The sequence below is a fragment of the Babylonia areolata genome, chromosome 29 (assembly GCF_041734735.1).
Source record: "Babylonia areolata isolate BAREFJ2019XMU chromosome 29, ASM4173473v1, whole genome shotgun sequence".
In the NCBI taxonomy this organism is placed as follows: Eukaryota; Metazoa; Mollusca; class Gastropoda; order Neogastropoda; family Buccinidae; genus Babylonia; species Babylonia areolata.
In genome coordinates, this window is record NC_134904.1 from 14,159,075 (window position 1) to 14,181,574 (window position 22,500).

At 44.0% G+C, this 22,500-nt stretch overlaps 2 protein-coding genes across 5 annotated transcripts in view; one reads left to right on the plus strand and one right to left on the minus strand.

Moving 5' to 3' along the window:
- LOC143274822 (dynein light chain Tctex-type 5-B-like) overlaps positions 1 to 4,485 on the plus strand; it is a 15,853-nt gene extending 11,368 nt beyond the window's left edge. The window contains exons 1-2 of one of the 4 annotated variants that reach the window (XM_076578756.1): positions 3,131 to 3,337; positions 3,819 to 4,485. In XM_076578756.1, the coding sequence (XP_076434871.1) occupies positions 3,296 to 3,337; positions 3,819 to 4,373 (597 nt within the window). In that variant the 5' untranslated portion in view covers positions 3,131 to 3,295 and the 3' untranslated portion in view covers positions 4,374 to 4,485. Of the gene's footprint in view, positions 1 to 3,130; positions 3,338 to 3,818 lie in introns of those variants that run through there. The other 3 variants (XM_076578757.1, XM_076578754.1, XM_076578755.1) reach the window with 3 other exon arrangements.
- Positions 4,486 to 10,064: 5,579 nt separating this feature from the next.
- The window catches only part of LOC143274706 (peroxisomal sarcosine oxidase-like), a 16,634-nt gene continuing 4,198 nt past the window's right edge, over positions 10,065 to 22,500 (minus strand). The window contains exons 4-9 of the mRNA XM_076578607.1: positions 18,700 to 18,910; positions 17,537 to 17,725; positions 15,771 to 15,917; positions 12,039 to 12,188; positions 11,204 to 11,279; positions 10,065 to 10,447 (exon numbers count right to left, since the gene is read on the minus strand). Coding sequence (XP_076434722.1) covers positions 10,323 to 10,447; positions 11,204 to 11,279; positions 12,039 to 12,188; positions 15,771 to 15,917; positions 17,537 to 17,725; positions 18,700 to 18,910 — 898 coding nt within the window. The 3' untranslated portion in view covers positions 10,065 to 10,322. The remainder of the gene's footprint in view (positions 10,448 to 11,203; positions 11,280 to 12,038; positions 12,189 to 15,770; positions 15,918 to 17,536; positions 17,726 to 18,699; positions 18,911 to 22,500) is intronic.

A 22,500-nucleotide genomic window follows, 5' to 3' on the forward strand; every position in this document is an offset into this window, starting at 1 on the left:
GTTGTCACTGGCAAAACTTTTGTGGAGGGAAAAAAATCCACGTTGAAAGTAAAAAATACAGAGAGGAAGAGGAGGTAATTAGAGTATGTAGGAAATGAGCCTACCACCCACCCGCCCCCCACTCTCCCCCCCCCCAAACCCCCCTCAACGCCCCCCCCCCTCCCCCACCGCCCCCCCTCCCCTCCGCCGCCCCCATTTTTCCAGCCAGCTAATGGCGTGTGTCGTACTAAATTGCAAAGTGCTGGATATCACTTCATGCTTTTGTACCACACTCTGTATCTGTATCATGTTCGTCCGCAGGAACCAGTTCTGGCACTATAGTACCGACGGGAAGACAGAGTGAAGCAGCCTTAGATTTTTTTTTTTTAACATGTACTGAACCGTTTCAGGGTATCATAGGCCAGGCCAATCCGGCTAGTGTAGTGGTCCCCGGTACAGCCCCAGTCCACTGTTCCAAAAGTAGGTGGATAGCTCATTGGCCAGGACAGCTGAAGCCAACTGGACGCCATACTGAGACTCGTATCCAGCTGTCAGTCCGTTGAGAAGTCGTCTGCTAACTGGTTGTAGTTTCTGAAATGTATCCGTGTATCTTCCATGAATTCGTGTTCTGCTTGCCCCTACGACATGCCAAATGTTGTGGCTTGATTGATATCTGCCAATGGTTTATTTGCCAAAGTTATTACAGGAAAACAGTGCAGTGACACGTTGCGCAAACTTGCTGTGGAGGCACACACAGGAATGTCAGCTTAACTAACGCCGCGAGCAAGTGAAAGCTTGCCGTGAAGCAGTCATCGTAGCCAGCTCAGCACTTGACTACATATATAGAGTTACCGCTTCGCGCTGTAATGACACGAGGAGTAAAGTGACTGATTGAACACTTCCGCTGGCTTCAGTTGGCAAAGGGGCTCAAAGAAGGCATGCGCTATCCACCTATGTTTAGATCAATGCATTTACCCCTACTTTGGATCAGAAGCTAATGTTCTGTGTGAGACAGCCAGCGGTGTTTAACTCTCTCCATACGAACGGCGAAAGAGACGACGTTAACAGCGTTTCACCCCAATTACCACCATCAAAATATTACAAGCGGAAGGCTCTTATACTGAAGAGGTGAATGTTGACAAAGAATACCACAATTCTGACGACGGAAGCTAAAGGTTGGGTCATTCAGACACCCACTGGACATCCGAGGGGTCTGTGTAGAGGAGAAGAGAGGACTGGCCGTACTGAGTGAGTTAAAGCAACGTGAGTTTTTCCCTGTGAACTGTGAGATGATGTTCTGGGACTGGGTGTTTTTGTGTGTCGTTGTTCTAATAAGCTTCTTGACTTTCAATGGAGTGATGTAATCCTCCGCTTTCACAACAGAAATTTCGAATCCATTCTTTGGCGGTAAGTTCTTCAAATCTATTTTTCACGGTTTTACACCTTCTCTTGCGTAAAATCTAGTCCTCAGAATGTTTGAAGCCTTCATAGCTTTGCTGAAATTGATGACGAACAATCATTCATAATCCACTCACATAGCAAACTTTTATCAATCAAAGGATCGCATTGGGCTATGTGACGCCAAACGCGCGTGTGTATTATGTAGCACGACAAAACACAGCACAGTGCAGTGTTGCTAACTTGGGCCACAGACACAAGTATTTGAGATATTAATTAATGTCTGTTCTTGGGCATCTCAGCTTGCTCAACTTGCATACAGGTATGTCTCATTTATCAACATTTCTGGCTCGAATTTTTCATGTAGGGGTGTGAAAGTTAAAGTATCCTCCTCCTTATTCATAACAATCATCGCCATACCATACCAGATATCATATCATATCATATCATATATCAGGACACAAGACTACTTCTTCGTTCGTGGGCTGCAACTCCTACGTTCACTCGTATGAAAACGAGTGGGCTTTTACGTGTATGACCGTTTTTACCCCGCCATGTAGGCTGCCATACTCCGTTTTCGAGGATGTGCATGCTGGGTAAGTTCTTGTTTCCATCACCAACGAACGCGGACATGGATTACAGGATCTTTCAAGTGCGTATTTGATCTTCAGCCTGCGTATACACACGAAGGGGGTTCAGGCACAAACAGGTCTGCACGAGACACGAGACAATAACTCACACTTAACATTCACTTTTCATTCCAACCCAAATTAACCCTCGAACATCCTTTGACCTTCTCTCTAAGCGCGGATATATCCCGTGCAGGTGGATCGTGTGTGTGTGTGTGTGTGTCTGTGTCAGTGTATATGTCTGTGTGTCTCTCTTTGTGTTTGTGTGTGTGTGTGTGTGTGTGTGTGTGTGTGTGTGTGTGTGTGTGTGTGTGTGTGTTTGTGCTTGCGTTCAGTTTTGGAGTGTTGGAAGAACAGTAAACAGGGGGCTGGGAGATGAAGGTATGCCTGAGTGTGTTTAACTCACATGTGCACTCTCGGTTATCTGAAATGACACGCTGCTGTCTTTACGACGTCATTGCTGAACGGACAAACGATCAAGGCATTGTCATTTGTCATTGTCGTTCGGTGTGGGCGTGTCTTTGTGTCCGTGAGTCTTGTTAGACACGGGTGTTTGTTCAGGCTGCACCGGTAAAGAGTCTGGTTTAACTCTTTCCATACGAACGGCGAAAGAGACGACGTTAACAGCGTTTCACCCCAATTACCATCATCAAAATATTGCAAGCAGAAGGCTCTTATTCTGAAGACGTGAATGTTGACAAAGAATACCACAATTCTGACGACGGAAGCGAAAGGTTGGGTCATTCCACTGGACATCCGAGGGGTCTGTGTAGAGGAGACGAGAGGACTGGCCGTACTGAGTGAGTTAAAAATAGAATCTTTTTTGTTTTATTAAACCAAAGGCGCCGTGTCAGACTCGGTAAGGATCCTGGGGAAGTATTCAAGAGACCGTCGTACTTGTATTTGTATTATTTGTATTTGTATTACTCTTTTTGTCACGACAGATTTCTGTTTTGAAATTCTCCCCAGTGAGAGCGCGTCGCTACACTGACAGCGCTACCCATGTTTTTGTTGTTGTTGTTTTCTGCTGCCTGCAATTTCAGTAGTTTTCCAATTCAAGTGGATCTTTCCAGGGACAACCCTTTTGATGCCGTGGGTTCTTTTACTCGGTTTATCATCTCATCCGAATTACTAGCGTCCGGACTACCATTCCGGGTCTAGTGGAGGGGGAGAAAATACGGGCGACTGCCAGTGTGCTTTGAACCATTGTGCTCAGATTTTCTCGCTTCGTAGGCGGACGCGTTATTTCTAGGCCAACACTCTATACGTGCCTGCGAATAAGTGTGTGCATGCGGGCAAATCTACCTGAGGCAAGGCAAACTGACCCGAAGGTAAGCAGTGTCCGGTATCCAGGAACACTCAGCAAAGGAATGGGGGGGGGGGGGGGGGGGGGGGGGGGGGGGTATTAACGCACCGTGTTTTCTCATTCATCGTATCATATAATTTGGAAGACATTCATGTTCATTAAAATGTGATGCTGTCGTTTGCTTTCCCCCTCCTTGCATGATTTTTTTTTTTTTCCATCTTTGGGTTTACAATTTTAAACATAGTGTCACCAGAGGTCTTTTCATTGATAGGAATTATTTATGTACTGATTACCTACTGTGTCCGTTCCAGTTGTGAAACACTGGTTTTCTGTTCTGGGGCTAGGTTGCATGAGGGAACTTAACTGCGCTGAGTGTGCTTATCGTTAAGAACGTTCCTAACTCCACGGTAAACTCAACAATACATAGGAGCATTCTTAACTCCAAACAAAACAATGCAGCAAAGATCGTCTCATACAAACCCACCCCCTGTTCCGTTCTGTTCCAGCAGCAGATCGACTCGCCCAACAGAATGCCGATGCCTCACGAGCCGGGCTCCTCCTCCTCCCCCTCCTCCCCCAGGCAGCCGATGAGGAAGCACGCTATGAAGGTCTTCCGTCTCGTGGCGGCCACGCGCTCGTGGAAGCACTTCGCCAGTAAGAACACAGGTGCCCCCCTTCTCGCCCCAGGCACCCACGCCTACAGGTACGAAAACACTTACCAGCTGCATCCTGGCGCGTCCAGCAAGTTCTCCCCGGCGAAAGTGGAGGCGATCTTGAAGGACGTTTTGGAGAGTCGCCTCAAGGACGTCCGCTACGACCCGGAGCAGTGCCGTCGTCACACGACGGAGCTGGTGAGCCTGATCCAGACCAGGGCCAAGACGTGCCGCTTCGAGCGCTACAAGCTGGTCTGCAACGTGCTGATCATGGAGAACAAGGGTCAGGGCTCGCGCGTCGTCAGCAGGGGGCTCCTGGACACCGAGACGGATTCTTTTGCCACCTACACCTTCCGGAGTTCTTCGCTGGTGGCTGTGGCCTCTGTGCACGGGTTGTACTTTGAGTGAGTTTCCGGTTCGGGAATCGCATGGATGGATCGAGTGGGAGATTGTTTTTTGTTTGTTTGGTTGGTTGGTTGTTTGGTTTTTTGGTTTTTTTCCTTGATGTTTACTTTGCATGTCGGCGGTGTGGAACTAGTAATAGTTTGTGTGTGTGTGTGTGTGTGTGTGTGTGTGTGTGTGTGTGTGTGTGCGTGTGTATGTGTGTGTGTGTGTACGTGCGCGTGTGTGTGTGTGTGTGTGTGTGCGCGCGCGCGCTCATCGTTGTCTATGACATACAGGCAGACAAACGGTCGTATCTAATCCCCTTATCCACGCCTTCTGTTACATTGCTTTTGCGCTCTCTCTCTCTCTCCCCCCCTCTCTCTCTCTCTCTCTCTCTCTCTCTCTCTGTGGAGTTTTAGTTGTAGACTTTGCTAAGGCATTTGATGTAATTGACCATTCAATCCTGTTGAAAAAGTTAAAGCTTTGTGGATTTTCTTTGAAAGTTTTGGAACTCCTGTCATCATTTCTGTCCCAAAGAAAACAAATAGTATCAGCAGATAGGTCTCATTCCTCATTGTCATCTATCAAATATGGTGTACCTCAGGGTTCTGTTTTGGGGCCTATCCTATTCTGCATATATATATAAATGACTTACCTCTGTATTTAACACCATCATGTGAGATGTTTGCCGATGATACCACCATTCATACTAACCACACTAAATTGGATAAAGTAACATCATCTTTACAAGATAGTATTGGCCAACTGCTTAAATGGTCCGAGTTAAATCATATGAGTATTCTCATGAAAAAAATTAAATATCTAATCATTACCACTAGACAAAAGCGCCAGAATTTCTCTTCAACACCCCCATCTCTTTATGTAAATAATGATGTAATTGAAGTAGTAGATCGTCATAGAATTCTTGGTGTTACAATATATAATAACCTTTCTTGGTCTGATCATATAAAGACACTGTGCAAAAATATATCCCCCAAAATATACCAACTATCTAAAGTAAAACATTTCTTAAACTTACATTGTAGAAAATTATTCTTCTATGCTTACATTGAATCGCATATCAATTACGCATCGACAATGTTCTTAAACCACTACTGAGTCTACATAGGAGAGTCATGAAGTTCATCCTTCTTAAATCGTCATCATTATCAATTACTGATTACACAAACTTAGATATCCTTCCGCTGAAGTCGAAACTTACATAAATCAAGGCTCTTTTTATGTTTAGAATTATGTTTGATACTGCTCCTCCTTCTTTAAGAAGTAGATTTGTAACCAACCCAGTCCGTCATCCACCCAGGATTATGGTGCCGCTCCCAAGAGTCGATATTTTCAAGTCTAGTCTTATTTATTCTGGAGGTTGCTTATGGAATGCAATGTTATCTACTACTAATAATATTCATGAAATAAAAAAAAAAAACATACGTGCATTTAAGAAAATTACTCGTGAATACCTTGTTAAGAACTTTATAAAAAAAACTGTAATTCATAGAAATCTATTCCCTGTATTGTTTATGATGTCATCAATAGTTATAAGATATGCGTCTCTCCTTCTCCCATATTACTCACATTAATATTTTTCTTTCATGAATCTCATACTTGTGTGAACATTGCTGTATTATTGTTCTTCCATTTTCTTTGATATGTGTTGTTATTTAACTTGGTAATGCAACTTTGAGCCCCACCCCCCTCTCTCTCTCTCTCTCTCTCTCTCTCTCTCTCTCTCTCTCCTCTGTCGATTTATCAGTCCGTCTGTCTGTCTGTCTGTCTCTCTCACTCTCATTTCATCTTTTTTTTTTCTTTACTCTCTCCCCTCAAGCCCCCCCCCCCGCCCCCCCCCCCCCCCCCCCTCTCTCTCTCTCCTCTCTCTCTCTCTCTCTCTCTCTCTTATCTATCTGTCATATCTCTCTCTTATCTGTCTGTCATATCTTTTTTTTTATGTTATGTTTTTTTTATGTTTTTGTGTGGGAGGGGGGCGCGTACTTGGGTTACGCTGCTGGTCAGGCATCTGCTTGGCAGATGTGGTGTAGCGTATATGGATTTGTCCGAATGCAGTGACGCCTCCTTGAGCTACTGAAACTGAAAACTGAAACTAAGTCCCCTCCACCTCAACCGCCCCCCTTTTCATTCGAATATACAGAAATGTAGATTTCTAATTAATAATAACAATCATCATTATGATAGAAATGATAATAATCCAAATGATTATAATAATATTTATTTTCAGTCTAATATCATCATCTTAGATGAACAGACTATAAATAAATAAATAAACGAACGGGGGCGCGTACGTGTGCGTGGGTGTGGGTGGGTGTGTTATCAAGTTCATCATGTACATGCCCTTCTGCTTGGAGACCTCTCCCTTCATTTACATGAGTGTTGTTTGTAATGGATGTAGATTAGCAAGGACAGACTGGAGGAATATGTCATACTTTAAATCTTAATTCTTGAATAAACTACGTTTTAAAAAAAAAAAAAAAAAAAAGTTTGTGTGTGTGTGTGTGTGTGTGCATATACTTTGTCACTGCCATTTCCGGGATATCCAACGAGTACACAGGGGACGAAACTGCTGTCATAGTGGGCATACAACAGATTCTCTCCCTTTGTATGACAGTCAGTCGTGGTTTTTTGACTCACTTGTGTAAACAAAATGAGTCTATATTTTAACCCGGTGTTCGGTTGTCTGTGTGTGTGTGTGTGTGTGTGTCTGTGTGTCTGTGTGTCCGTGGTAAACTTTAATATTGACATTTTCTCTGCAAATACTTTGTCCAGTTGACACCAAATCAGGTATAAAATAGGAAAAATTCAGTTCTTTCCAGTCATCTTGTTTAAAACAATATTGCACCTCTGGGATGGGCACAAACAAATAAAAAATGAAGCCTAATTATATGCAAACTGCATTTACTGTTACATTTATATTTTTTTGTATTCTCTAAACTTGGTACTTTGATCTGATATTCTGACCCAACAACAAGAGCAGTCATTATTGTCATTTTTTGTTCAAACAGGAACTTCTTTTGCTAAGCATGGAAGTTTTATTTATTTTGCAAACGTTTTGGTGCAGATAGTAAAGAAGGGAAATTACTCTGTAATTAATGCTAGGGGACTTAATTCGAATTAGACTGATCTTTCTCATCTTAAACATTACATTTTGAAATTATACACAATACATAAAAAGCTTGGGTTTTTTTGTGTTTTTTTTCAGTGTATCACAAGTGAGTCTTGAAGGCCTTGCCTCTCTTGTTTTGTTGTTGTTGTTGTTTTGTTTTGTTTTTTGTTTTTTTGTTTTGGTTGGGGTTTTTCTTGGTTTCTGTGTGTGTGTGTGTGTGTTGTGTGTTGTGTGTGTGTGTGTGTGTGTTTGTTTGTTGTTGTTTTCTCCTGTATATATCAAACCAATTTCAGTATTACATGTACTGAAAAATGGGTGCTAAAATAACAAATTAACGTGTATTCTATTTTCTTACACCATGCCATTGCTATTGCTTTGCTCCAGCTAATCCCTCAGTAACTCCCAGTTCAGACTCAACTACTCAGATGCAGAGCCGAACATGTCACTTCACTTGCAATTATTGTAAAATTCAAGTTGTGATTTGTGCATTTGTCTATGGTTCATTGCTTTCGCTATTCTTATCGCGTTTGTATCAGACTGATGATTACATTTGGCCCCCCCTTTTTTTTTCCTTCTTCCAAATCTGTATTATCTCTCCTTTTTATTTCTTTTCTTTAGAATATCTTCGCTCTTTCTCTGTGTCCGTCATCCTGATATGGTCATGTATCCTTGTTTCTCTATGTCTCAAAAGAGTCAAAAGGAATAAACTCATTGTCATTGTCCGACTATGATCATCAGAATAGCAGAGAAGCCAACTACTGTCCCCGACTATCTGGGCTAGAATTTGATTATAGTGGAGAGTGTCTTGCCCAAGATGCATTCCCACTCTTCTCGACCAAGAAGGTTTTAGGACAGTAGATGTTAGGATGGTTGACACGGTTCCCAAAGGTCAACTAGCCCCTCCCCCCCCCCCTCCCCCAAGGCTGCAGCGCAAAGAGCCAGTGCAATTTTGCCTCCTAGTCTGCGGAAAGTCATGGTCTTTCACAAAAGACTATATAAGCTGTAAAAGATTTGCCACTGCAATGGAGAAACCATTGGTAATACAGCACTCACTTTGCTGTTGGCCCAACTGGTAAACTTATGTCATTCTGTGATATAAAGATGAGTGTTGGGCGATTTCCAGAGAATCAAAATGGCACACACACACCAACACACACACACACACACACACACACACACACACAGGTAAAGAGAGAGAGGGGGGGGAGAAAGCACACATGACTCAGTCACGTACCAATACCGCTGGGTTTTATTGATCATTCGCCTCAACCACTGCTTGTTCACTGGAGTCTTTGCACACACAGTGCACAAATAAACCGTACATACATGTAGTTTCCCTTCAACATTACCCCATCCTCGGAACCACAGTACCATAACAAAAAATATCAGTCTTCATGTGGGAACACACACGCGCACACACATACGCGCGTGTGCACGCACGCACGCGCCCGCACACACACACACACACACACACACACACATATATATATATATATATATATATATATACGCATATACATGCACACATTCATATACACGCACGCACACACAATCATCTTCTGTATATCGATTTTGTACATAACGACATGGGTTCATACACATGCACACAATATGTAAGGCATAACTCAGAATCCAGAGTTCGTTTAGGTACACACACACACACACACACACACACACACTCCACACACAACGAATTTGTATATATACATACACATATTCATACGAACATACATACATACATGCATACATACATACATGCATGCATTTCACACACATACATACATACCATCCCCAAAAACTGTTACAAGATTTGAGCAAAAATGCATCATTAACACAAATGCAAATATCCACTTTAAAAGGAAAACAAAAAACAACATTGAACACATAAAATTATATCTTGAATTCTAAATGTATACGCAAGGGAGACAAAGATGCAGATTTCAGCCCTATGTTTACATAAAACGCATCATTTACATCTAAGAATACATTATGAAAAAAATATATGTAGCAAAAGAAAATCCATCCCTGGTTTGTGACTGGGTCATAACTGATCCCGTTAGCAAAACAATGATCTCCTGATTGGAAGCTAGGTCATAACTCATTCAGTTAGCAAAACAATGATCTCCTGATTGGAAGCTAGGTCATAACAGATTCTGTTAGCAAAACAATTATCTCCTGATTGGAAGCTAGGTCATAACTCATTCAGTTAGCAAAACAATTATCTCCTGGCAGGTATCTGAGTCATATAACTCATTCAGTCAGCAAAACAGTTGGCATATTCCAGCGTCATCACGTTTTGGTGCTTTTGGTACTAATGTATATGACATGTGAAGCACCAAAAAATAAGAATTAAAAAAATAATAATAAATAAATAAAAACAGCTGGTGTTTCATGACCTATAAGCAACCGAGGCCTATTAACAAACAAACAAAAAGAAAAAAAAAAGAAAAAGAAAATAAATACCATCCCCCACCACCACTGCCCCCGCCCCCAACAACAACAACAACAACAAATTACTTTTTTTTTTAACTGTACCAATTCAAAAACTCCAAGAAAGTCAATCAATCAAAAAAAAAAGTCAATCAATTAAAAAAAAGGCAAAAAAAAAAAAGGCAAAAAAAAAAGGCAAAAAAAGTTCATTCAACAAAGTGGAACAGACATCACTTCAACAAACCAAAATACCAGTCTCTATTTTTCTCCCCATGAAGAATGGCCTAGAGGGCCCGAAACGTCGGGATACTCTCTTCATAGGACAAGTCACCACCTACAGGTTAGTCTCAACCGTTTTCTCGCCAAACCAAAATACTGTTCCCTTCTCCTTCATGTCGAAACACTCAGCAGCTCTACAGCTGGGACTTGGGTGAGAACCGGTTCAGGCGGAAAGGACTCAGGTCGTAGCTGGGATCTTTTCCCTGTGCAAGCTGGCTGAGGAGTCGCCCCACCACCGGTGCCAGCTTGAACCCGTGACCTGAACAAACGGTTTTGGTCAGCTAACATTGCGGCGTAGCTTTTTTTTTTCTTTTCTTTTTTTTTCTTTTTTTTTTTTTTAACCTCTTGTGTTGCGTGTGTGTGGGGGGGTGTGGAGGGGTGGGAGTTGGGGGGGTCGGGGTTGTTTGTTTGTGTCTGTGTGGGTGTGGGTGTGGTGTGTGTGTGATATCTGTGTGTGTGTGTGTGTGTGTGTGTGTATGTGTGTGTGATGTGTGTGTGTGTGTGTGTGTGTGTGTGTGTGTGTGTGTGTGTGTGTGCGCGTGTGTGTGTGTGTGCGTGTGTGTACGTGCGTATGTGTGTCTGCTTGTGTAAGTGTGTTTATTTTTCGTTTGTTTGTTAGTTTGTGTGTGCTGGTGTGTGTACGTGTTTGTTTGTGTTTGTTTTTTGTGTGTGATCTGTGCGTACGTATTTGTTTCTGTTGTTTTCATGCAGGCTTGTGTGTGTGTGTGCGTGTGTGTGTCTGTCTCTGTGGGTTTTTGTGCGTGCACGTCTGTGTGTGTGTGTGTGTGTGTGTGTGTGTGTGTGTGTGTGTCTGTCTGTCTGTCTGTCTGCGTCTTTGTGGGGGTGTGTGCGCGAGCGCCTGTGTATGTATGTGTTTCTATCTGTCGGCCTGTGAGTTTCTGTGTGTGTGTGTGTGTGTGTGTGTGTGTGTGTGTGTGTCCGCGCGCGCGCGCGCGCGTGTGTGTGTGTGTGCGTGAGTGATGTCACCCAGGTGAGGGTGTGTACATGTACCTACCTGAGAACCCCGCGCCGATGACGATGTTCTTCCAGGTGGGGTGGGTGTCCAGAATGAAGTGTCTGTCAGGGGTGTTCTGAAACAGGGGAATCAGGTGACAGGTGGTGACGGCACCAGTGAGACTCTGCTGCCCTTAACTCTCTCTATACGAACGGCGAAAGAGACGACGTTAACAGCGTCTCACCCCAATTACCATCATCAAAATATTGCAAGCGGAAGGCTCTTATACTGAAGACGTGAATGTTGACAAAGAATACCACAATTCTTTCTTTTGTGGTGGGCGGTCAGAAGTTCAGAAAGCTTAATTTTCCTCCCATTCTGTTATAAATTGTATTATGATCATATCTGAAACGGTATTTCTAAAACTCCGGCAAATATATACACATACATTCGATAAATATATACACATATAGATAGATACATGCATACATACATACTAATAGATATATATACATATACATATATATATATACATACATACATTCACACACACACACACACACACACATATATATATATATATATATATATATATATATATATATATATATATATATATATATATACGTGCATTCATTCACATAAATGATAATGATCACATCAGAAACAGAAAACAAACGCACACACGCGCACACACACACACACACACAGAGAGAAACACAGAGAGAGAGAGAGAGAAACACACACACACACACACACACACACACACACAGAAACACACACACACACACACACACACACACACACACACACACACACACACACACACACACACACACACATACACACACACACACACACACACACACACACACACACCAAACCCCCTACTCACTGTGTAAATGCAGGTCTCCACCACTGCAGGTGTGGGCTCCAGCCCAGGGAAATGCTCTCGCACGTAGTCTGACAGCATGGACACGACCCACGAGTGGTCAGCGGCGTCCCTTCTGTCCGGGTGGATGTCCGGGCCATGGTGCAGACACACCTGCACACGTGTAGCATGATATTGTATTGTATTATTGTATTGCATTACTTTTTTTTTTTTCTTCTTCTTTTTTTTTTTCTTTTTTTTTTTCTTTTTTTCTTTTTTTTTTGTCACAACAGATTTCTCTGTGTGAAATTCGGGCTGCTCTCCCCAGGGAGAACGTGTCCGTCGTCTACACCGACAGCACCAGGCAATCATTTCTTTTCTTCTTTTTCCTTGTATTTTTTTTCCCCTGCCTGCAGTTTTATTTGTTTTCTGTATCTAAGTGGATTTTTCTACAGAATTTTGCCAGGGACAACCCTTTCAGTTGTTGCCGTGGGTTCTTTTACGCACATGCTGCACACGGGACTTCGGTTTATCGTCTCATCCGAATGACTAGCGTCCAGACCACCACTCAAGGTCTAGAAGAGGAGGAGGCGGGGGGTGTGAGGGGGGGAATACTGGCGACTGCCGGTGTGATTCGAACCAGTGCGCTCAGAGTCTCTCGCTTCCTTCGCGGGCGCGTTACCTCTAGGCCATCACTCCAGTCGTGTTCGACAATGACTGTCAGAACAGCAGAGGAAGTAACTGCTGTCTCGATTATCTCTGGGCTAGAATTTGATTATGGTTGTAGAGTGTCTTGCCACAAGTTACACCCCCACTCTCTAGGCCAAGAGGGTTTTTTGGAACAGTCGGCGTTGGGGACGGTCCTCCCACTGAGGGTCATCTAGCCCACCCAAGGCTGCAGCACTTAGAGCCAGCGCAATTTAGCCTCGGCCTAGTTTGAGAGTTGACAGTACGTCGCAAGAGACTAAGCTGTAAATGATTTCCCATTGCAATGGAGAGAACATTGATAATACAGCTCTCTACTTTCACAGGTACAATACAATACAATATAATACAATACAATACAATACAATACATCTTTATTCATCCATTTGGAAATTAACTTGTGTGCATCCACAGGCTCGTCACTGACACTTCACAATATATCAACCAACAGCACACGTCCAAACACACTCACAACATGACAAAGGTTGGATAAAAGTTGGTTGTTGTTTTTACCTTTTTTTTAAGCAACATATAAAGCTAAATACACACAAGTAAGTATTACAAACAAGTAATACAACACAGCGGGTACATCCCCCCCCCCCCCACACACACACACACACCCAAGTCCCTTTACCCTACACACACACACACACACACACACACACACACACACACACACACACACACACACACACACACACACACACACACACCATAGTGTCTTCGCTTATTATTTTTGTGTCAGAACTTACGATCGTGCACAATCCAAGGGATGTAACTCCTTTCATTTACTTACGTTCAATACAAGAGTTATCGGGTTTGTGGTTACCATGGTATCGTATCCCCCAACGATACGATATTCATTCATCAATTAATCATTAATTAATTAATCAAACTAAGCCTCGTGACTATCCACGAAGCTTGTGCTAATTTGTTATCGCATGATTGTTGAACAAACGCCATGCAAGCATGGTAACCTGTGCAAACATGACATCACACTGGCGACGAGACAAGACAAGACAAGACGACTGACACTTGATGATTCTCGGAGCTGGGGATGTAACTCGGGCAAGACACTCTCCACACTTATCAAAGTCAAGCTCAGATAATCGGGACAGCAGCTGCTTTCTCTGCTGTCCTGATGGTAATAGTCGAATTCGACTTAGTATCATACATTGGATACACGAAACTGTTACATACATTTTTCATGTAGTAGTAGTATTTGTATTTCTTTTTATCACATCAGATTTTTCTGTGTGAAATTCGGGCTGCTCTCCCCAGGGAGAGCGCGTCGCTACACTACAGCGCCACCCTTTTTTTTCGGGGTTTTTTTTTTTTTTTTTTTTTTTTTCTTTTTTTTTTTTCTTTTTTTTTTTTCTTTTTTTTCTTTTTTTTTGTATTTTTGTATTTTTTGCTGCGTGTAGTTTTATTTGTTTTTCCTATCGAAGTGGATTTTTCTACAGAATTTTGCCAGGAACAACCCTTTTGTTGCCGTGGGTTCTTTTACGTGTGCTAAATGCATGCTGCACACGAGACCTTGGTTTATCGTCTCATCCGAATGACTAGCGTCCAGACAACCACTCAAGGTCTAGTGGAGGGGGAGAAAATATCGGCGGCTGAACCGTGATTCGATCCAGCGCACTCAGATTCTCTCGCTTCCAAGGCGGACGCGTTACCTCTAGGCCAACACTCCACTAGTAGTAGTAGTAGTAGTAGTAGTAGTAGTAGTAATAATAATAATAATAATAATGTACATTTATATAGCGCCCTTTCTCTCTAGGAGCTCAGGGCGCTTTACATGAAAGAAAAATATTACAAATTACATAAAACATTCATGACCACTCTTTCTCAACCCCCCACCCCTATTCATACCCACACTCACACTCACACTCTCCCTTTCCCACTCTACATACATCCAAAGTGAGCTGATATGGGTGGTGTTGGAGAACAAGGAAGCTGACAGTACTTATAGATAGGTTTTAAAATGATGAGTTTTTAGTGATGAGCGAAAAGCCGAAATAGAATCAGATGCACGGATATGATGAGGAAGGTTGTTCCAGATGTGAGGAGCAGCAAAGAAGAAAGAACGTTCACCAAAGGTTCTTGTATTGACACGAGGAAGTTTCAAAATGTAACAGTCAGAGGAGGAGCGGAGATTTCTTGCGGGAGTGTAAACACTGATAAGGTCAGAAAGATATGTAGGTCCTGCGGAGTGGAAAGCAGAATAGCAGAGACATGTAACTAATACCAAACATGCAACCAGGTAGAATGGTGGCCTAGTATAAGTAACGCGTCTGCATAGGAAGCGAGAGAATCTGAGCCTACTGGTTCGAATCCCACTTTTTTCTCCCCCTCCGCTAGACCGTGATTCGTGGTCTGGACGCTAGTCATTCGGATGAGACGATAAACCAAGGTCCCCGTGTGTAGCATTGACGCATTGGTATTACTCATCATAAAACAAACCACAGGTGCGTGGGTAACCTTGACGCGCATGGGGTACCCGTCAAAGGAAAAGCTATGATGTGCATTACACAGAACCGCAGTACCTTAATGCGTTCTAATGGATATATATATATATATATATATATATATATATATATATATATATATATATATATATATATATATATATATATATATACACACACACACACACACACACACACACAGGACCGTACTTACCTTGACGCGTTTGGCTATATCTCAGTATTTCCGTATCTATCTCTCTCTCTTCTTCTTCTCCTTCTTCTTCTTCTCAGTATTTCCGTATCTCTCTCTCTCTCTTCTTCTTCTTCTTCTTCTTCTTCTTCTCCTTCTTCTTTTTCTTCTTCTTCTTCTTCTTCTTCTCCTTCTTTCAGTATTTCCGTATCTCTCTCTCTCTTCTTCTTCTTCGTCGTCGCCGTCTTCTTCTTCTCCTTCTCAATATTTCCCTATCTCTCTCTCTCTTCTTCTTCTTCTTCTTCTTCTTCTATATATGAAGAAGAAGAAGAGGACCACACATACCTTGACTCATTCGGGTAGATAGATACACATACACAGGACCGCACGTACCTTGACACACTCGGGGTACTCGTCGCAGGGTAAGCCGTACACGTCGTGCCCTCCGCAGCACTGTTCGTCGAAGAAGGTGGGCAGCTTCTGGTAGCTGTGCAGCCCGGGCTCCTTCTCCTTCCAGTAGCACACGCTGATGCGGACCGGCTGCAGGAAGGAACCAGGAAAGAACCGTGCAGTGCAGTGATGGGGGGGGGGGGGGAGGGAAAACACTGGGGGGGATAAGGGGCGTGGGGGGGGGGCGTCCACACATATCTTCTGATGAAATGTAAATGTACTGACAGTTAGCCATTTTAAGGACATCCATTCCTTAGTGAGAAGAAAAGAAGAAGAAAAAGAGGAGGAGGAAGAACAAGAACAAGAAGAACAGGAAGAAGAAGAATAACAAGAAAAAGAAGAAGCAGAAGAAAGTGACAGTCAGCCATCTTGGGGGGGATATCCATTCCTTAGTGAGAAGAAGAACAAGAACAAGAAGAACAAGTACAACAAGAAAAAGAAGAATGAAGGGAACAAGAAGAAGAAGCAAAAGAAGGTGACAAACAGTCAGCCATCTTGGGGGGGATATCCATTCCTTAGTGAGAACAAGAAGAACAACAAGAAGGACGAGAAAATACAAGAAGAACATGAAGAACAAGAACTAAAAGAACAATAACAAGAAGAACGAGAAGAAGAACAGGAACAAGAGAATGATAAGAAAGAAGAAGCAGAAGAAAGTGACAAACAGGCGGCCATTTTATGGGTATCAATTCCCTAGTGAGAAGAAGAACAAAGAGAATAAGAAGCACAAGAAAAAGAAGAAGAAGAAGAACAACAACAACAACAACAAGAATAACAAGAAAGCAGAATAAACAGTCAGCCATCTTGGGGGATATCCATTCCTTAGTGAGAACAAGAAGGACAAGAAAATACAAGAAGAACGTGAAGAACAAGCACAAGAACAGGAACAAGAGAAGAACAAGAAGAATAACAAGAAAGGAGAAGCAGAAGATGACAAACAGACGGCCATTTTGGGGGTATTAATTCCTTGGTGAGAAGAACAAGAACAAGAAAAACAAGACGGGAGGAGGAGAAGAAGAAGAAACAAGGAGAAGAACAAGAACAATAAAGACAAGAACAATGAAAAGTGTTCGCGTAAACTACCCATGGAAACAAGAGACACTCCTAAAAGTAATTTAACCATGGAGACAGCTACAGACATTAACATAGTTACTTTTGGACAGAGTCTTAAAAGGACATCACCTTGAAAGGCAAAGACAGTCCTACATATAGTTAACTTATGGAGGGGCAGACAATCCCACGGAGAGTTACAACTACTTAAGGACAGAACGTCAAAGGAAAGTCACCTTGAGAGGACAGAATGTCAAAGGAAAGTCACCTTGAGAGGACAGAGCGTCAAAGGAAAGTCACCTTGAGAGGACAGAGCGTCAAAGGAAAGTCACCTTGAGAGGACAGAGCGTCAAAGGAAAGTCACCTTGAGAGGACAGCGCGTTAAAGGAAAGTCACCTTGAGAGGACAGAATGTCAAAGGAAAGTCACCTTGAGAGGACAGAGCGTCAAAGGAAAGTCACCTTGAGAGGACAGAATGTCAAAGGAAAGTCACCTTGAGAGGACAGAATGTCAAAGGAAAGTCACCTTGAGAGGACAGAGCATTAAAGGAAAGTCACCTTGAGAGGACAGAATGTCAAAGGAAAGTCACCTTGAGAGGACACAAACAATCACACGGAGAGTCATATTTTCTGAAGGACATATCCTGAAGGGCAAAGTCACCTTGAGGGGCAGGGCCAGCCCCAGCGTGGACGTCAGGTCAGAGGTCCAGGGTCCGCAGCACAGCACCACGCTCCTGGCGGTGAGCTGGCCCTGCTCCGTGATGACGGTCACGCTCTGCTGGTTGCGGGGCGTCACGCTCAGCACGCGCTGTCCGTCCCGTATCTCGCCCCCGTAACTCTTGAACAGTTTCTGGTGTGACGGAAAGGGTCAGTTTTTCAGTTTCAGTTTTTCAGTTTCAGTTTTTCAGTTTCAGTTTTTTAGATTCTGTTTTGTCAAGCCCCCATAACTCTTGAACAGTTTCTGGCGTGACGGAAAGGATCAGTTTCAGTTTCAGTTTTTCAGTTTCAGTTTGGTCAAGCCCCCATAACTCTTGAACAGTTTCTGGTGTGACGGAAAGGATCAGTTTCAGTTTCGGTTTTACAGTTTCAGTTTTTCAGTTTCAGTTTGGTCGAGCCCCCATAACTCTTGAACAGTTTCTGGTGTGACGGAAAGGATCAGTTTCAGTTTCGGTTTTACAGTTTCAGTTTTTCAGTTTCAGTTTGGTCGAGCCCCCATAACTCTTGAGCAGTTTCTGTGGTGTCTCAAAACACACACACACACACACACACACACACACACACACACACACACACACACACACACAACCACGGTTTTTATGACAAATAAATATGATTCTGATTCACACACACACACACACACACACACACACACACACACACGCGCGCGCGCGCGCACGCACACACTACACACACACACAAACACACACACACACACACACACACTACACACACACACACACACACACACACACACACACACACCTCACACACAAAACAACACACACACACACACACACACAAACAAACAAACAACCCCCAATCCAAACACACACACACACACACACACACACACACACACACACACAACCCCCACACCCCTCCCCCCACCCCACCCCTACCCCAACACATACACACACACACACGAACACGCACACACACAACCCCCCATCTCCCCTCTCCCACACACACACACAAAAAAAACAACAACAACACAGACACACACACTAACACGCACCCACACAACGCCCCCCCCCCCCCTCACCCCTTCCCCCCCCCACACCCCCCCCCCCCACACACACACACACACACACACATCCCCCATACCTGGAAGGTGTTGAGGATCCTGTCAGACCTCAGCACCCCTCCGTCGGGATCAAAGATGGCACCGAATCCCGGATAGTTGAGCATGCCGTATTGCTTCCGGAGACCTTCGCCGTCCATCTCAGTGAAGCGGGCCCCCGTCCTGATGAGGGCGTCCTTGTTTTCCTTCAGGAACTGGCCCCCCTGTTTGCCGACCGCCAGGTAACCTATTGGCCTGTGAGGGGGGGGGAAATAGAGTACAATATTTGCCTCGGATCGCCAGGTAACCTATTGACCTGTAATGGGGGAAAATAGAGTACAATATTTGCCGATCGCTTAACTATTGACCTGTAAGGGGAAAATAGAGTACAATATTTGCCGACCGCTAAACTATTGACCTGTAAGGGGGTGTGTTGGGGGGGGGGGAATAGAGTACAATATTTGCCGATCGCCACGCAACCTATTGTCCTGTAAGGAAAAACAGAGTAAAATGAAAAGCAATGAAATGCGATAGAATGCATTACATAACCATTTCAAAAGAGTTCAGTTCAGTGCAATGCAATACAATGTAATGCAGTACAACACAATGCATGATTAAAAAAAAAAAAAAGAGTTCAGTAAAATACAATCCAATACAAGACAATTAAATACAAATTTTAAAAGAGCTTAATACATTACAACATAATACAATACAGTTAAGTACAGTACAGTACAGCACAATACAACACAATGCAGTACAATACAATCATCATGGCCTGGCTTCGCTGACGAAGATCTAGGAAGGGCGTTGTCCACGTCTGATGCAGGCACGCTCATGGCTGACAATACAATACAATACAATTAATACAACGCAATACAACACATACAATACAAAGACGCTTATCTGCCTATTTAGTGTCCGTGAGGCGCTAAGGTTCGATTCCCGCTCTCCCCCTTTCTCCCAAGATTGACATGAAAATCGAAACTGAGCGTCTAGTCACTCGGATGAGACGATAAATCAAGGCCCCATGCCCAGCACGCACTTGAAGCACTAAAACAAGAGAGGCAAGGCCTTCAAGACTCACTTGTGATAAATTAAGTCCCCTAGCATTAATTACAGAGTAATTTCCCTTTTTTACTATCTGCACCAAAACGTTTGCAAATAAATAAAAATTCCATGTTTAGCAAAAGAAGTTCCTGTTTGAACAAAAAAATAATAATAATGACTCCTCTTGTTGTTGTGTCAGAATATCAGATCAAAGTGCCAAGTTTAGAGAATACAAAAAATATAAATATAACAGTAAATGCAGTTTGCATATAATTAGGCTTCTTTTTTTATATTTTTGTGCCCATCCCAGAGGTGCAATATTGTTTTAAACAAGATGACTGGAAAGAACTGAATTTTTCCTATTTTTATGCCAAATTTGGTGGCAACTGACAAAGTATTTGCAGAGAAAATGTCAATGTTAAAGTTTACCACGGACACACACACACACACGGACACACACACACACACACACACACACACACACACACAGAGACAACCGAACACCGGGTTAAAACATAGACTCACTTTGTTTACACAAGTGAGTCAAAAAAAAAGTGTTGCCCTCTGGCAAAATTCCTCAGAAGAAATCCACTCTGAGTTTCAAGTTTCAAGTTTTAATTATCCTTTCACTCCTATTGGAGTATGGAGGATTACTGCAAAAATAATATTTTCGTGCCCAGAACAAACATTTCCAAATACACAACAATGTCACATAAAAGTTGAGAAACCACAAATGTCTTTTAACTCCAAAAGTATAGCTAGGGAACATTTGCAAATCTAATGATCTTACATACAGCTAAAATGACTTTTTGCCTCCTTTGAGCATATTACAAAAATTAAAAACCGATTTTGGAGACAAATGCTTTTTAGGAACATATCTATTTCGTAGCTGATCATAATTGGGACATTCCATCATAAAATGAAACTCATCCCCAATCACAGACATGTTAAAAACCTTACAAAGCCGTAACTCTCGTGGTATGCCTTTGTGTCTCCCTGTTTCTATTTCCAGCTTATGATTACTACTTCGAAATCTGAAGAAGCTGATAACGTAATTATCAGGCATTTGACTTATATATTTTTCTCTACCAAATCCACTTTTGAAATTTCGATAAAACAAATGTACACAAATGTATACGCATGCACTCCAGGCCTGACTAAGCGCGTTGGGTTATGCTGCTGGTCAGGCATCTACCTAGATGTGGGAAAAGCGTATTTTGGATTTGTCCGAAGGTGATGAAGCCTCCTTGAGAAACTGGAACTGAAACTATATTAAAGAAAGCGATACCTGCCGTGAAAAATGGGAAGGATGGGTATGTGGGTGGGTAGGTGGATGGGTGGGTGGGTGGAAGGATGGGTGGGTAAGTGGGCTTGGTGGGTGGGTGGAAGGATGGGTATGTGGGTGGGTGGGTGGATGGGTGGGTGGGTGGATAGATGGATATGGGAATGGATGAATGGATGGGTAGGTTGGTGGATGGATGGACAGATGGATGGGTAGGTAGGCAGTAGGTGGGTGGGTAGGTGGATGGGTGGATGGGTGGGGGTGGGTGGATGGGTGGGTGGGTGGATGGATAGGTGGGTGGTTGGGTGGATGGATGGGCGGGTGGATGGATGGATGGGTGGGTAGGTGGGTGGGTGGGTGGATGGATGGATGGGCGGGTGGATGGATGGATGGGTGGGTAGGTGGGTGGGTGGATGGATGGATGGGCGGGTGGATGGGTGGATAGATGGATGGATGGATGGATGGGTGGATGGATGGATGGGTAGGTGGGTGGATGGATGGATGGATGGGTGGGTGGGTGGATGGATGGGTGGGTGGATGGGTAGGTAGGTGGGTGGATGGATGGATGGATGGGTGGGTGGGTGGATGGATGGGTGGGTGGATGGGTAGGTAGGTGGGTGGATGGATGGATGGGTAGGTGGGTGGATAGATGGATGGGTGGGTAGGTGGGTGGGTGGATGGATGGATGGGTGGGTGGATGGGTGGATAGATGGATGGATGGATTGGTGGGTGGGTGGATGGATGGGTAGGTGGGTGGATGGATGGATGGGTGGGTGGGTGGATGGGTAGGTGGGTGGATGGATGGATGGATGGGTGGGTGGGTGGATGGATGGATGGATGGGTGGGTGGGTGGATGGATGGATGGATGGGTGGGTAGGTGGGTGGATGGATGGATGGATGGATGGGTGGGTGGGTGGATGGGTAGGTGGATGGATGGATGGATGGATGAGTGGGTAGGCAGTAGGTGGGTGGGTGGGTAGGAAGGTGGGTGGATGGATGGGTGGTGGGTGGGCACCCAGATGGACGGATGATGTTGCTTATAGCTCAGTGGACCCACAAAAGGCCCATTTCGGGACCGATTACCCAGTCTGTTCCTAAAACCAAGACGGACGGATAAATGGATGGACGGACAGACAGACAGACGAATGGACGGACGGACGGACGGACGGATGGATGGACACGCCGCCACCCCACCCCACCCCATAATCCCCCCCCCCACTCGCCCCCCCCCCACTCCCCCCACCCCCCACACACGCAAACAACACCTCCCCTCCCCCCCCTTCCCCCCTGGGTAGGTGGGTGGATGGATGGGTGGTGGGTGGGCACCCAGATGGACGGATGATGTTGCTTATAGCTCAGTGGACCCACAAAAGGCCCATTTCGGGACCGATTACCCAGTCTGTTCCTAAAACTAAGACGGACGGATAAATGGATGGACGGACAGACAGACAGACGAATGGACGGACGGACGGATGGATGGATGGACACGCCGCCACCCCACCCCCCCCCCCCCCCC